General features: G+C 41.6%; 1 protein-coding gene across 1 annotated transcript in view; it reads left to right on the plus strand.

Annotated features, from left to right (window-relative positions):
- Positions 1 to 387: 387 nt before the first annotated feature.
- The window catches only part of lemd3 (LEM domain containing 3), a 27,297-nt gene continuing 13,187 nt past the window's right edge, over positions 388 to 14,497 (plus strand). Inside the window, exons 1-7 of the mRNA XM_067582540.1 lie at positions 388 to 1,748; positions 4,784 to 4,824; positions 5,660 to 5,729; positions 8,296 to 8,369; positions 8,838 to 8,917; positions 8,992 to 9,137; positions 12,942 to 13,043. Of these exons, the coding sequence (XP_067438641.1) occupies positions 407 to 1,748; positions 4,784 to 4,824; positions 5,660 to 5,729; positions 8,296 to 8,369; positions 8,838 to 8,917; positions 8,992 to 9,137; positions 12,942 to 13,043 (1,855 nt within the window). The 5' untranslated portion in view covers positions 388 to 406. The remainder of the gene's footprint in view (positions 1,749 to 4,783; positions 4,825 to 5,659; positions 5,730 to 8,295; positions 8,370 to 8,837; positions 8,918 to 8,991; positions 9,138 to 12,941; positions 13,044 to 14,497) is intronic.

Here is a 14,497-nt window from a genome sequence, read left to right on the forward strand (position 1 = left end):
TGATATAATTACTTGGCCAGTTCGTCATTTGCAACTTCTTAACTCTGATTTTCATTCATTCATTTACCCATTCCTCATTTTTTGTTGGCCAGTTTGTTTTGTTCAACTTCTTTAGAGTTAAAAAGAAAAATGTAAATGTTTAGAGTAGATAAAAAATGTAATGTTTAGAATTAAAAAGAAAAATTTATGGTTGCTTATGAAATATATGACATATAAAAATTCATATATATATATATATATATATATATATACACACACACACACACACACACGCCTGTTCTGGGCTTTTTCTTTCTTTATTTCTGGACAGCCAAGTCGCTTCTTTTGGGGTTGCTTCCATAGACCTGGTTGCTTGTTTCTCTCGCGAGATCTGACAATACTGCCTTCTCCTGGAGTTTTGTCCAAGATGGCGTCAACGCAGTTAACGGATGAGGAGCTTTTCTCCGAATTAAAGCGCTTTGGTTTCACTCCAGGCCCAGTTACCGAAAACACTCGACCGGTATATTTGAAGAAACTGAAGAAACTTCGCGAGGAGCAACAGCAGCGGGGCTTTAGACCTGGTAAAACTCGTAGCAGCGGGGCCATCAACAGCACCACTGGCGGCGGCAACACGGCGGGATCAAGGCCAGCCAGCCATGACGTCACGCACCTGAGCTCTAGCAGGAGACCGGGCCGGAAGTCCTCCGTCCTCGGCTTCAGCTCCGACGAGTCTGACGCTGAAACTCCACAGAGAAGAAAAGGCCTCAATCACAGCGGCAGGGCAGACCAAAGCCCCGGTTTTCAACAACAACCGAAGATAAGGCCCGTTACAACACCCGGTGTGGCTGTAAAGAGTCAGCGTGGCGCAGGGAGTACGCTGAATAGCAATAATTCTCCCCCGGGTCCGGACGGACAGAGAAGTGTCTCGCTGGGCTGGGGAATTCGTGCCAGATCCAGACCTGAGGCGGAAGGAAGGAATTACGACGAATCAGGGGACGAGGACGATTGTGAGGGGGAAAAAGAGACGACATCTCGGTCTTTAAATGGTAGCAGAGCGGCTCAGTTGAATACTAGCAAGCTAGCCGGGGATTACTCGGACGAGGAGGAGATTGGGGGCCTTGGTGTTGGAGACCGACAGCGGGATAGGTTGGAGCCTAGACGGAGCCATCCGAAAACGGTGTTCTCATCCCACAGAGTCGTCCGAGGGTCGCAAACGGGGGGTGCAACCGGAGTGGTTAACCCACCTGGGAGTCTAAACATGGTGGGTAGCCGGAGGGAGGAGAAGGAGGAGGACGACGAGGTACAGAGAATGGATTCGGACCGGTCGGGAGGCATGTTGAGACACAACTTTGCCAGGAAGTCCATCTACGTGTCCCTCGCCGAGAACCATGGAGGAGAGTCCGACAAAAACAACCACGTCGACGGCGAGGACGGAGCATCCAAAAGCAGCAACACTAGTAGGTTCAGCATTGGGTTGAGGCCGCGCTTCTCCAACTACAGCAGCCTGTCCCAGACCTACAGGGGCAAACACTCCAACCACACCGCTCCCAACCACTCATACAGCCAGGCAGTGCTGAAGCAGAAGCTGTCTGTCCCGGAGGATGAGCTGCTCCAGCAGTTCAAAAGGGAAGAGGTGGCCTCCTCTGGCAGCTTTAGTGCTCATTACCTGTCCATGTTCCTGCTCACTGCAGCCTGCCTCTTCTTTCTGCTGCTGGGCCTCATGTACATTAGGATGAGGGGCTCTGGATCCTCGGAGGTGGATGGAGTCAGTAAGTATTTGACAAGATATCATATATAAGTTTATCAAAGAGTGTAAAATATGTCTGCTATGAATTTAAAGCAAATGTTTAAGGTAGAATTTCCATGTCAGTGTGGCATGGCGGTGGGGTTTGTGTTTGTATGTTTACTTTTTAAAACAAATTGGCATCCCCTCCTCAGTGCTTATTTGATAATAGTTGCAAGAGTGATGTGTTTCATGTAAACAGAGCCTCTGAACACACCATAACTGCTGTGCAGCTTCAACTACAACTACCCATTGTGGCAAGAAAGATTTTCTTTTCTTTTTCAGGCTCAGGGAGATAATTGTGATATTTTCACAAATGCAAAAAGAAAATAACTGAACTAAAATGTCAAAAGAATGATTTGGCTGTTATCATTATACATATGTAATGCATAGTAAAAGAACAAACTATGCTATACAACTATGAGCAGTCTCTACTAGATGCTTCAACTAAGCAGAGCTTAAACATACACTTTATCAGTTTCACCACAGGCAGGACAGAAAAGAGAAATCTGTGCACCAAGGCTGCATTCTTACTGTATTGGCCCTGTGTGAATAAACACAGTCTGCATATTCATTTGAATAAGCAGGCTCACTTGTGGAGAGCTGTGGGTGGGGCAACACAGAGTCATCCAGCAAACAAGTTGAATCAGCTCAACTTTTGCGGCAATGTGACATCATCCAACAAGGCGATGCGGATGCCACTGAAATAAGTGCATGTAGATTGCTTTTTAATGTAAACACAGTATTTATACTGAAGACCTCGTGATCAGTGACAAAAATAAAGATGCTGCTGAAATTTCCCAGAGTTTCAAAATCCTGTCTGTATAATAAACTGCTGTGCAGTGTTATGATGCCTGATAAACCTTCACATTCACAGATCTGTTACTCAAACTGGACTTCTTCATGTCTTGCTGGTACCTGCAAGCAACACGCCCCCACCAACGCAGCCCCCTGCATTGTTTTAACACAGGACTGTTGTCTAAGTCATCTGCTCTCACTGTTTGTGTTTCTTGACAAGACATCAGCCTGATATTCCAGACAGATGGCTAACTAGTGCTAGCTACCCAACAGACTGAACAAAGTAGAATCCACACACTTCACAAACCAAGAACAATGCAAAGTCCTGTTTTCAGTCTATCCCTCCTGTAGGTGCAATTGCTAACTTTGCTATGTAACAGCCAGAGCTAGTTAGCCATCTGAGAGGTACATAATCCATCCTTCTCTAAGAAATATTGGCCCGATTTAGGCTCCAAACATACTCTAGATGATGTTGTTTCTGATGTGTTTGTGATCAAGTAGATTTTTTTCAGCAGTCTCCTTCAGCACTCAGTGCTATTTGCTGGCCTAAACTTTCATCGTTCCACTTCATCCCATAAGGATGAATATAAATGTCAGGACTTCCCTGCACTTTAAGACATGTCCTCAAGTCTTAAGAATCGGCAACTATTTTAGTAACCATACAATTGTCTTAGTCAGTCTTTGGGCAAAATTGCTGAAAATTTGCTGATTTCAGCTTCTTAATTTTTATTCTTTGTCATACATGCTGATTTGGACTGCCAGTCAGACAAAACAAGACATTTGAAGATGTTACCTTTGACTGGGAAATAATTTTTCACTATTTTCTAACATTTTATAGGCAAACAATTAATCGAAAAATAATCAGCAGATTAATTGTTAATGAAAATTAAAGTGAGTTTCAGCCCTACTCAAAAAATGACCCATTATGCAAACAAATATCAACATTACAATGAAAAAATAAAGTAATAATTTTAACTAGTAATAATAGTGCTCCCATAAATGAAATAAAGGCTAAAAAATCAATTCACATAATCATAATCGCGATTCTTATCTTTTACAGTTCTGAACCAGTTCACAAATACCAAAAAAGGACGCACCTGTACATGCACATGGGTGACATGAAACACATTCCTGCCAATGGTTTCTGACTATTCCACTCTGCAGGTGGCGGTAACACACCAAGAAATGCAACAATTCACCAACAAAGGCAAGGAAGCAGACTGCTAGAAAGTAAACATGAATGTAAACAATTCAAGTTTCAAACTATTTAGAAAAAGTGGCTTTGCAAGTGTTTTATGAGGATGGGAATCCATTCAACAGATTTGTTAGACCTCAAAGGTACACACATTGTGTTTTGGTGGGTAACTAAGAATGTAAACAGAAACATTGTTTACAAGCAAACGAAAAAGAAGGCAGCTTTAATTGATCAATCATTTGGTATATAGAGCCGCTGTTGAAAGAGAATAAAAATGAGGATGATGTCAAAAAATTGTGTGGGAAGTGAAAATATGGGGGGTAATGAAATCATTTCAATGCCCTAAAACCTGATAAGAAGATGCTAATGTGCCAAATGAAATCTATTATTAGTGAAACCTATAAAATAACCTATTCAGCTATACTTTGTTTTGCTCAAGTTGCAAAAAGACAGATTTTCTGGCTAACTCTGAGTGGTGTCAAGCTGTGGTTTGTCCGTCTTTTAAATATAGAGGTGCAAATTATATATTATATTAAAAACACCACAATCTACAACCTCAAACATCACCATGGAAACAACACTTCTAAGACGCGGTGTCAACAATTTGAAATTGTACATTTCACAAAGGTATCTACACAACTGTTGGGTTGCCTTACATTGTACAGGGGTTTCTATTTTGCATTCATTCATTCCTTGTAAATTTTGTGTGTAAACAGTAATCATTCTTCATTTCAGTCAATAATTAATTTTATATGTTGTCTGATGGTAGTGCTCAAAATGCTTGGCTGATGTGGTGAGGTTTGAAGTGTTGAGCTTCATGTACAGACACTGACTAATGTGTTGAGTGATGTCTGAACTACACTCACATTCCACAGTCTCCAAACATGCAGTCTTATTGCAAAAGACCATTTTTTTCTTTTTCTTTTTGCTTGTGCCTTCACATTTGTGGTGTGTTAAGTTTACTGTGTGTTTTGAATGAGCATGTTGTTGCTATTGTTTCCTGACTATCTCTTTCTCCTTTGTTGTAGTTAAGAGCCACCCTTTTGGCACCGAATTTGACTCCTCTTATGTAAGTAGATATTTTCCTCTGACCCCCTCTTTTGGTTTTGACCGCAGTTAAGATTGTAACAAGATTTTTAGGGCTGTAGTCAACCAAAGAAAATCTTGGTCGACTGAAATCGTACATAATCTTCAACTAATCAATTAGTCGCGGGGAGGTTGGATGTAATGGGACAGAGTGCACAGTGAACTCAGCAGCCACACATTTCTCCGTTCTCTATTTCTCTGTTTTGAATACTCCCCCATTTTCACAGGTGATTTGTTAGTCTGTTCCTCCCGCTGCAGGAAATAATGGATTAATCCTGGAGGGCTACTGATGTAGCACTTTTCTTCTTATGAAAGGAACACGGAGATTATTTCACCAATGAGAATTTGGTCGGATGAGAGCATATCGACCAACTAATCGACCAGTCGACTGGGAGACTACAGCCGTAAAGATTTTGGTTCAATCAATGGAGCTCATGTAGTGCAATGTGTACACTTAACCTGGGACTACATTAGATGCATGATGGGTGGGCAGTGAGTACCAATTGTATTGCTTGATTGCGAGAGGGTGTTTGAAATATTTTGTCCACTACATTTATATCAATAAGGGTAGACTAAAGACCTGGGTTGGAAAAGCAGTTTACCTAAACTGATACTGAATACCATTAGTGACGCACATTAGGTCACGTCATTCACTAAATCTTGGGGCATATATTGTAATATTTTGCCTCTATAAAGGTTTTCAGTTGGAACTTTTTTCAACTGTCAAACTGCCATAAGAAAGGACTGCAAATAACCTGGTAAATACACAGTTATGTTGTGTATGGAGTGTGTTTATTAACTATTTATTTTTACTGCAGAACAAGACTGAGAAGGACCTAATCCTGAAGCTGCTGCTCAGTCTGCACGACCACCTGGCCCACGTCGCTGGTAGCTATCTACTCTGCACTGCACACAGCTCATTTCTGAAAGTCAAACATGAGTCTGATAGATATACACAATAAACATAATGCTGTTATCAGTGCTTTTAATGAATAATAAGCAAACAATGCACATTTGCTTATAAATTTACTGTATGCACAGATTAAAGTAAGCAGAATCCAGTAATGTGTATCATGCACAGCGGCGTCTGCCAAAAATATCTTGGTGTTAAAACAGTGCAAGGGGCTGCGTTGGTGGGGGTGTATTGTTTAAGGGTACGGGTGAGACAATGAAACACAAACCAGGAGGTCAAGTTGGAGCTTCAGGCCAATGCATTTAAACACTTATCAGATGCCAAAACACTGCACAGCAGTTTGTAATACTCACAGACAGGATTTTACAACTCTGGGAAGTTATCGCCACAGCAACTTTTTCATCATTTGTGCCAACAATCTTGAGGTAAACAGCAGACACACAGTGTTCACATTACAAAGCGATCCACCAGGAATGTGTGCTTGCACGTATGTGATTGGCCAACACAGCGCCTTGCTAAATGATGTCACGTTGAACCAGATTCAACTTTTTTGTGTTGTCTTGTCACCCCTGCTGTGCCAACACACTGGCTCCAATCAAATGAATGAGAGGGCTGCTTTTTTGACGTGGAGCTAATGTCAGTCTGAATGCTGCCTTACATAGAACCACTCTCTGCAGATTGAAAACGTGATCGTTGTTATTAGTCTTTAGAGCCGTTACTAAACTAACTAACGTACCCAAAACTCTTCGTTGCTAAGTAACATGTGACCCAGTACAGCGGTGTAACTCATTGGCATGTTTTTGGACAAGAATGGAAGTCTACGGCACAGAAGAATAAATTATATTAAGCTCTGGATACACACATAATACTTGTAAGAAGGATCAATTCATTGTTGGTTTGGCTCTGCATGAGACAATAAGAAAAATATAGAAAACTGCCAGCCTTGTCCTTTATAGGAGACACATCATGCACATTTCCAGGTCTCTATTTGGGCTTGAACATGAACAAGGGCATAAACAGGCCGTCTGTTTGGTTGCTAACATTTTGCCATGTGTTGTTTGTGTTGTCCACTCTCATATTTCAGATTGGATTTTGGCTTGAACATGTCTGGATGTATTTGAGAAGTTGACATTTCGAGTAAAGAACATGAAAAGTAGTGAAATCTTACAACTATAGTTTGTTGACACAGCCTCCTGAGCAGCCTGAAGTTTGCCAGGATGCTGCTCCTGGAAGCTAACCAATCAGAACAGAGTGGGCTCATTGGGAGGGGGCCCAGACAGGAGCTAAAATGGTTGAAGTGAGGGGCTGCGTAAAGACCCAGTATAAGATAATTAATGATTTTTAAACTGTAAAACATGCAAAGATATTGCAGTAGAGCTCCAGAATATAAATACAGACCTGGAAATGTGCATATGACCCCTTTTAAGGGAGCATTTCTACATACTTTCACCTCATGTTTTAGAACATTGGCCATGTGTAATATGGACATCTGACATTATAACTGTATAAATTACAAATTCTTAAATAACATGATAGGTCTCCTTTAAGGAAAGATGATACATTGTCAAATGGAGCAGTCATCAGTTAGACAGGATGATATTTGTTTTTTTTTTTACATAACAAAATGATGGTCCTAAAGCACAAACAAATGTTTACAACAGCAAAGTCACTATACAAACTCAATAAAATCACTCCAGAAACAAATCTAAGATCTCAATAAATTAAATAATATTCCGGACATCAAAACACTGAGTGAAGTTTGAAAAGAGCAAAGAACGATGAAATCAGTCACTACCACTTATTCATCCTGTCCTCTTGTCACCCTCCCTCTTGCTGCTTATGTGGACTGACTGCTGGACTGTTGAAAAATTAGCTGTTCGCCGAACACCATACTGGTGGTGGAGGAGAGATTGTGGGCAAAGCAGTGGGATATTTTCCACTGCTTTGCCCACAGTCTCTCTGCAAATGTGCTTGTTAAGTAGATGTTTTGATAAATTACTCTTACTGGCTTTTTAGTCTTGAAGGTATTGTTGCACTTACAGTCCAAAGCATAATTGTTGAGTTAAATGTTGTCTTTCACTGTGTGTGTGTGTGTGTGTGTGTGTCGGAGGAGCTCAGCCCTGCCCTTGGTCAAACATAGAGCAGCAGAGAGAAGATGGAGAGGAGACTGCAGTGTGACCATAATTTCCATCAAAAACATAATTCCTGCTCTGCTAATCTTAGTCTGATTTCTTAGTACAGATAAAAAAACAACTTTAACGAATCTCCTGGTTCTTTCAAATTTAGAACAGGTTCCAGTTCAGAAACGGGATTTGGCGGACATCTTACTGTCCAATATGTAAAACATACTTTAATATAAACTAGGTACTACCCAGTTCCTTTGTGCCTCTCATGCAAACATGAAAAAATGTGAGAAATTTCTGTTAATGATAACATTCTAATCAGTGGATAAACAGGATGTGAAGACACATTGTATTGATACAAGCAGTTAGCAGAAGTGTGCCCTTTCTCATCTGTGTTGGATTGATGTTGTGATTGCAGGCCAATATGATTGTGGAGACCAGCAGCATCCAAACAGGAGTCTGTCCATGGACGAGGCCTCTGTGTATTTACTGGTATGTCCACTCATTAACATCCTACCTGTTCAGTAAAGCTTGGAACAAGCTGTCAGTCACTACTGTAACTTTTCTACAAGCAGAGTTTTTACACTACATGGAAAGGTGTGTGGTTCCCAATGGACATGAAATTCTAGGAATTTGCATATTAGACAGGGTGACTTGGGATCTTGATATTTTTATGTGAAGTCTGTGAATTCTGCATAAAGGTCATTTTGAAAGAATATTTGATTTAAATGTTTTGCCTCTGAAAGCAGGATATGAGAGTGATGCTCAGTGCGAGTGGAGAGCATGAGAGGAGCTGCCAAAAGGGAAACCCAGAGTGTGTAGGATTACTGAAAAGCAATATTCATATATTCATATTCAACAGGACCCTTTGGAGTGGGAACTCCTGGAAGCTAACATAAGGGCCCCAATGGAAACTCATTTGTGCTATCCTCTGAACAGTACGATGTGTCTTTTGTTCAGGCTCAGAATCAGGAGTTTGAAGAATTCATTCATACTTCTCTGGAGTGGATCATCCGGACAGGCCAGGATGTTGGGATAAGGTAATTCACGATATATACATATATCATTGTATGTGCATGTGCCATCTGTACTAACTGTGTGTGTGTGTGTGAAGGCTGACTGGGCAGGTAGCTGATGATCCTGCAACCGATGTGTCTGAGATCTCTCGGCTGGAGTCCACACATCCCAAGATGCCCTTCACATGCCGCTTCCGCCGTGCCTTCCTCACTGTCATCAGCAGAGTCTTCCTCATTGCAGCTGGTGAGATGAACCACACCACATAAAGAAGACAGGGCCTGAAACGTGTAAAGTGTAGATCACAGCTAATCAGTTTGTTTCCAAAGTGCAGTAATTGATTAGTATACCTACACCTGCTACAGTAGTATTGCCAGTGATGTAATGATGACTGACACACAGGCCCTGGGTACACCTGGCATTAACATGTGTCTTGGGTGATCTGATCACAAGTGGACAGGTCTAAGTACGTCTGTTCACACCTGGCATGAAAATGAGTCTCCAGTGATCACTTGTGATCAGATCTCACTTCCCCACTCTACATGCAAATAAACATGTACATCATTTCCATTTGCAAAGACCAAATGTGTTGTTGTTTTTAACCAGTGGGAGGAGTCCATGTATCATCAGTCCAAAGCTGTGTTCAACTTGTTGGATAACAGGATAAACAAGTATACAATGCATTGTTTGCCCCCTCTCAAAAATCAAATGCCCGTCCTATTGAGTTGTTCTAGCACAGAGTCTGAACATGTATATACAGTATAGAGTTATATGCAGTGATCTCCCCGCAGCTGCGTCTTCCCATCGAGAGATGCTGTGTGCATTTACGTACGAGGCATAGCAGCATAACTTCAGTGATTATTTAAGTCTTCAGAAACACTGACTGGATCAGTCATGATCTAATGTTAATTAATGTTCTGTGTTGTTCAGCTGTTACACATACACACAGTCCAGGTTCATACATTTAAATTGTAGTGAAACAGCTGTCCTCCTGATAAATCTTGAGCTCCATTATGTCAAGCAGCACAAGAAAAATAAAAACTGTAGTTATCAACTTGACAGGACAGAGGCAACTATCAAGGGGAAACAGAATTAAACGTTTTGCTTCTAAATATTGTTTATAGACAGACAAGGGAAAAACAAGTTGTTTTCTGGTTTTGGTTTAATTTCTATTCCAATTGGCAATTTGATGATGAAAATGGGTTAGGGGAATGGAAAAAACGGGCAGTGGACTTAGTTTTTGTTAATTCACACAAAAAACAGAAAAACAAAATAATGCATTTGTTTATCCTGTTATCAAACACGTTGCGCACGGCTTTGGACGGAGGGTACATGGACCATGAGGCAGCACTTCCTGTGCCTAGTCTGCCAGAAAATAGAGGATGTCAGTTGAGCAGGTGGTCCTTCAATGTGGCCTAGGACACATTTGTGTTCACACTGCCAAGAGAATGTGGCCACATGCGGCCCAGACCACCTCCAAATATGGTCTGAGCGATCAGATCTCAATTCGTCCTCAATGCGTCTTGGGTGCATTCACATCTGTGCTTAGAGCTGCCCACTTGTGATCGGATCTCCCAAGACGTATGTTAATGCCAGGTGTAAACAGGGCCAAAGATATGGTTAAAAGAACACAACACAGATGAGAACAATGTCTTAACAATGTCAACCAACATTACATGTTTGTTGTGGTTTAAGTTTATTTTTTAAATTTTCGACATTAAGGGAAAAAACACCAAAGAAAATCAGGATGGAAGTAAGGGTGAAGATAAGACAAAGATTTGTCAATAAGCAGTGGGATTTTATAGGTGAAATCTGCTGCTGGTGGTACCCAATGAAAAGTCAGGGAATAAGTAGGATTCATCCTCTGTAGACCTTTTTAATATCTGTATAAAATGTCATGGCAATCCATCCAGTATTTGTCACAATATTTCAATATTAACCTGACATTGCCACCCTTTAAATCTGGTGGTAGCGTGGCTGACCATAAGTCAAACAGTAATATAAACAGAACAATAGAAGGTGTTGTGCACGTTATATTAATATAGAGACTATAAATAAAGTGTACTATAACATCAACAAAAAAATCAAAGTAAATGAACGGACCAAGAGAGTGACCACCTGTCTGTTATCTGAAGCCTGATAGATTCATCCATCTATTTTCTTCACCATGTGTCCTGATCAGGCTCTCTGGGTAGAGTCCATGGGGGAGGAATCAGATGTAATAGCACACAGGACAGTAGGAACAGTAGAAGCAGTATTGGTAAATGGTCATAGGGGCTTAAAGGAAAAATGCACACCTGTTTAAAATCAGTTTAATATACACTGCTCAAAAAATTAAGGGAACATTGTCACAGTATAACACCAAGTCAGTTAAACTTTAGGAATATCAATCTGTCCATTTAAGAAGGACAAGTGATTGTGAATCAGTTTCACCTGCTTTTGTGCAAATGAAAGTGACAACAGGAGAGGCAAAAGCAACACATGCTACACATGCTATACAACACCCAAAAAGGGAATGGTTTTGCATGTGGTGGCCACAGACAGTTGCTTTCTCCTTATCCTTCCCAACTGATTCTTCTCTAGTTTTGTGTTCTGCTAGTGTCCTTGTCACTACTGGTAACATGAGGCGGTACCTGCAGCCCAGTCAGGTTGCACAGGTAGTCAAGCTCCTTCAGGATGGCACATTGGTACGGTTGCAAGAAAGTTTGCTGTGTCTCTCAGCACAATCTCAAGAGCATGGAGGAGATACCAGGAGACCGTCCATTACACGAGGAGAGCTGGACAGGGCTGTAGAAGGGCATCAACCCAGCAGCAGGACTGGTATCTGCTCCTTTGTGCAAGGAGGAACAGGAGGAGCACTGCCAGAGCCCTACAAAATGACCTTCAGCAGGCTACTGGTGTGCATGTTTCCGACCAAACTGTCAGAAACAGACTCCATGAGGGTGACATGAGAACCCGATGTCCTTTAGTGGGACCTGTGCTCACAGCCCAGCACCATGCAGCTTGATTGGCATTCACCAGAGAACACCAGAATTGGCAGGTCCACCATTGGCGCCCTATTCTCTTCACAGATGAGAGCAGATTCACACTGAGCATATGTGACAGGTGTGAAATAGTCTGGAGACATCGTGGTGAACGTTATGCTGCCTGTAACACCATCCAGCTTGGTCGGTTTGGTGGTGGGTCAGTGATGTTCTGGGGAGGCATATCCTTGGAGGGTTGCACAGACCTCGTTGTCATAGCAAATGGTACCCTGACTGCTGTTAGGTACCAGGATGAAATCCTCAGAGCGATTGTCTGACTTTACACTGGTGGAGTAGGCCCTGGGTTCCTCCTAGTGCAGGACAGTGCCCGGCTTCATGTGGCCAGAGTGTGTAGGCAGTTCCTTGATGACAAAGGTATTGATGCCATCGACTGGCCCTCTCGTTCCCCTGACCTTTGAGCACCTATGGGACATTATGTATTGGTGCATCTGACGCCGCCAAGTACTGCCACAGACTGTCCAGGAGCTCACTGATGCCCTGATCCAGGTCTGGGAGGTGAACTCCCAGAACACCATCCATCATCAGGAGCATGCCCAGACGTTATTGGGAGTGCATACAGGCATGCGGGGGACATACACACTACTGAGTCACATTATGAGTTGCCGTGACAAAATTCACTCAAGTTGGATCAGCCTGTCATTTAAATCTTTTACTTTGATTTTCAGTGATTTTGAATCCAGCCCTCAATGGGCTGATGATTTTGGTTTCCATTGACCCTTGTTACATCATTTTGTTCTCAGCAAATTATACAGTGTACATTAGTAAAGATTTTCAACTTGAATAATTCGAATAAGATCTGATGTGTGATTTAAGTGTTCCCTTCATTTTTTTGAGCAGTGTATATAGATAACTCAATCATTAACACATTTGTTGATTAAGGACTTGCTTAGAATTAACAGTAGTGCTAATTGTTATTATTTCAACAGAGTTTTTCTCCAAGCAGCAGTGGGAACAGATTTTCAGTAGCTGTGTTTGAACCTGTGAATTTTTGTGTCTATGTGTGCAGTGGTTGGCTGTGTGTGGGGTGTGGTCTGCTACGTGAAGTGTCGCTGGAGGAGAGAGGAGGAGGAGACGAGGCAGATGTATGACATGGTGGAAAGGATCATTGGTAAGGAACACCACACGCTCACCCACATTCTACAGGAACTGTCAAGCAAGTGAATGTGGTTGCTTACAGGAGCAGCCCGACCTCTTGTTTATTGTTTTGCCCATAGATAAAGAAATGGTTATCACTGTCATCTGTGTGTGTCCTGTATAAGATGTTTCCCAACATGTTCCATGTTGTCTGGAAGCAGTGGCAAAATGAAGAAACAAACATTTACTTCAGTCCTCATGATAGATTAATAACATGCATTACTAATACAGAGAGACATTAAATCACGTACCCAATATACACTCAGGTGCCACTTTCTAAGGTACTCATGTCTGCTCAGGTAGGCTGTGACATTTAAAGCATGCTCAGTCGTTATTAAGAAGCCTAATGTGTGCCAAGAAAATATTCACTACACAATAACGCCACTAGCAGCAGCCCGAACTGTTGACACAAGACGGCATGGATTCATGTTGTTTATGCCAAATTCTGACCCTACCATCTGCATGTGGCAGCAGAAATGGAGATTCATCAGACCAGTTAAAGTTTTTCCATCTTCTACTGTCCAGTTTTGGTGAGCCTGTGCTGTGGTCTTCTGCTGCTGGAGCTCATCCACTTCAAGGTTGGACGTGTTGTGCAATCAGAGGTTCTCTTCTGCATAGCACTGTAATGCCTGGTTAGATTTAATTATTTAATTTATTTGATTACTAGCCCCTTTTTGACCAAAAGTTCCTGGTACTTTGGAGCCAGAGGAACTAATCTCAGGAATTAAACTTGGAATGTGAAGTCCCTGTTGTGCATTTCTGTTTTCATTTCCTGAGGAACCAGGTAGATCATGCGTGACCCATGAGAAGTTAAAAAATGAAAGTAGTGCTTGAAACGAAATACTCACACGAGTAAAAAAAAAAACCAACAACACAGATTTGTGCTGTTGTTCTTTGTATTTACTGCTGCATGAGTTAGATATAATGAATTAATGGAAAGGAGAAATGCAGTGGAGGAAACTGAAACTAAGAGCATCTGGCTCCTCAATCATCTGAGTGATGATTATTTATTTCTGCTTTAGAACGTAACCGCATTGAAACAATCAGAAAATAGAATTGTATTTTTCTCATTCACTGGATTTGTTCTTGTCGCCCTCTCTTCCCCTCTCTCTCACTTGACCACCGCCACTCACTATCTTGCTCGTGCTCTCAGCACACTTGTGCTCTCTCTCTCTCTTTTTCTCTCACTCTTTTTTAAAACGAGTTGGGAAGCCGATAACAAACTTGTTTTTGTTAACTTTACTAACCTTAACAAACAAAGAGAAATGTCCTCTCCTCATCCTAGTATCAAAACTAGAGTACTTCCTTATTTTATGAATGAAGCAGCCTCAGTGTAGGGCTGCCTGATCAATCAAATTTTAGTTTCAATTATGATTTTGGCTTCCAGTGATTATGAAAACAAGATAATCAAGATAAAACAATTATTGT

This window comes from Thunnus thynnus, chromosome 23, assembly GCF_963924715.1.
Source record: "Thunnus thynnus chromosome 23, fThuThy2.1, whole genome shotgun sequence".
Taxonomy (NCBI): Eukaryota; Metazoa; Chordata; class Actinopteri; order Scombriformes; family Scombridae; genus Thunnus; species Thunnus thynnus.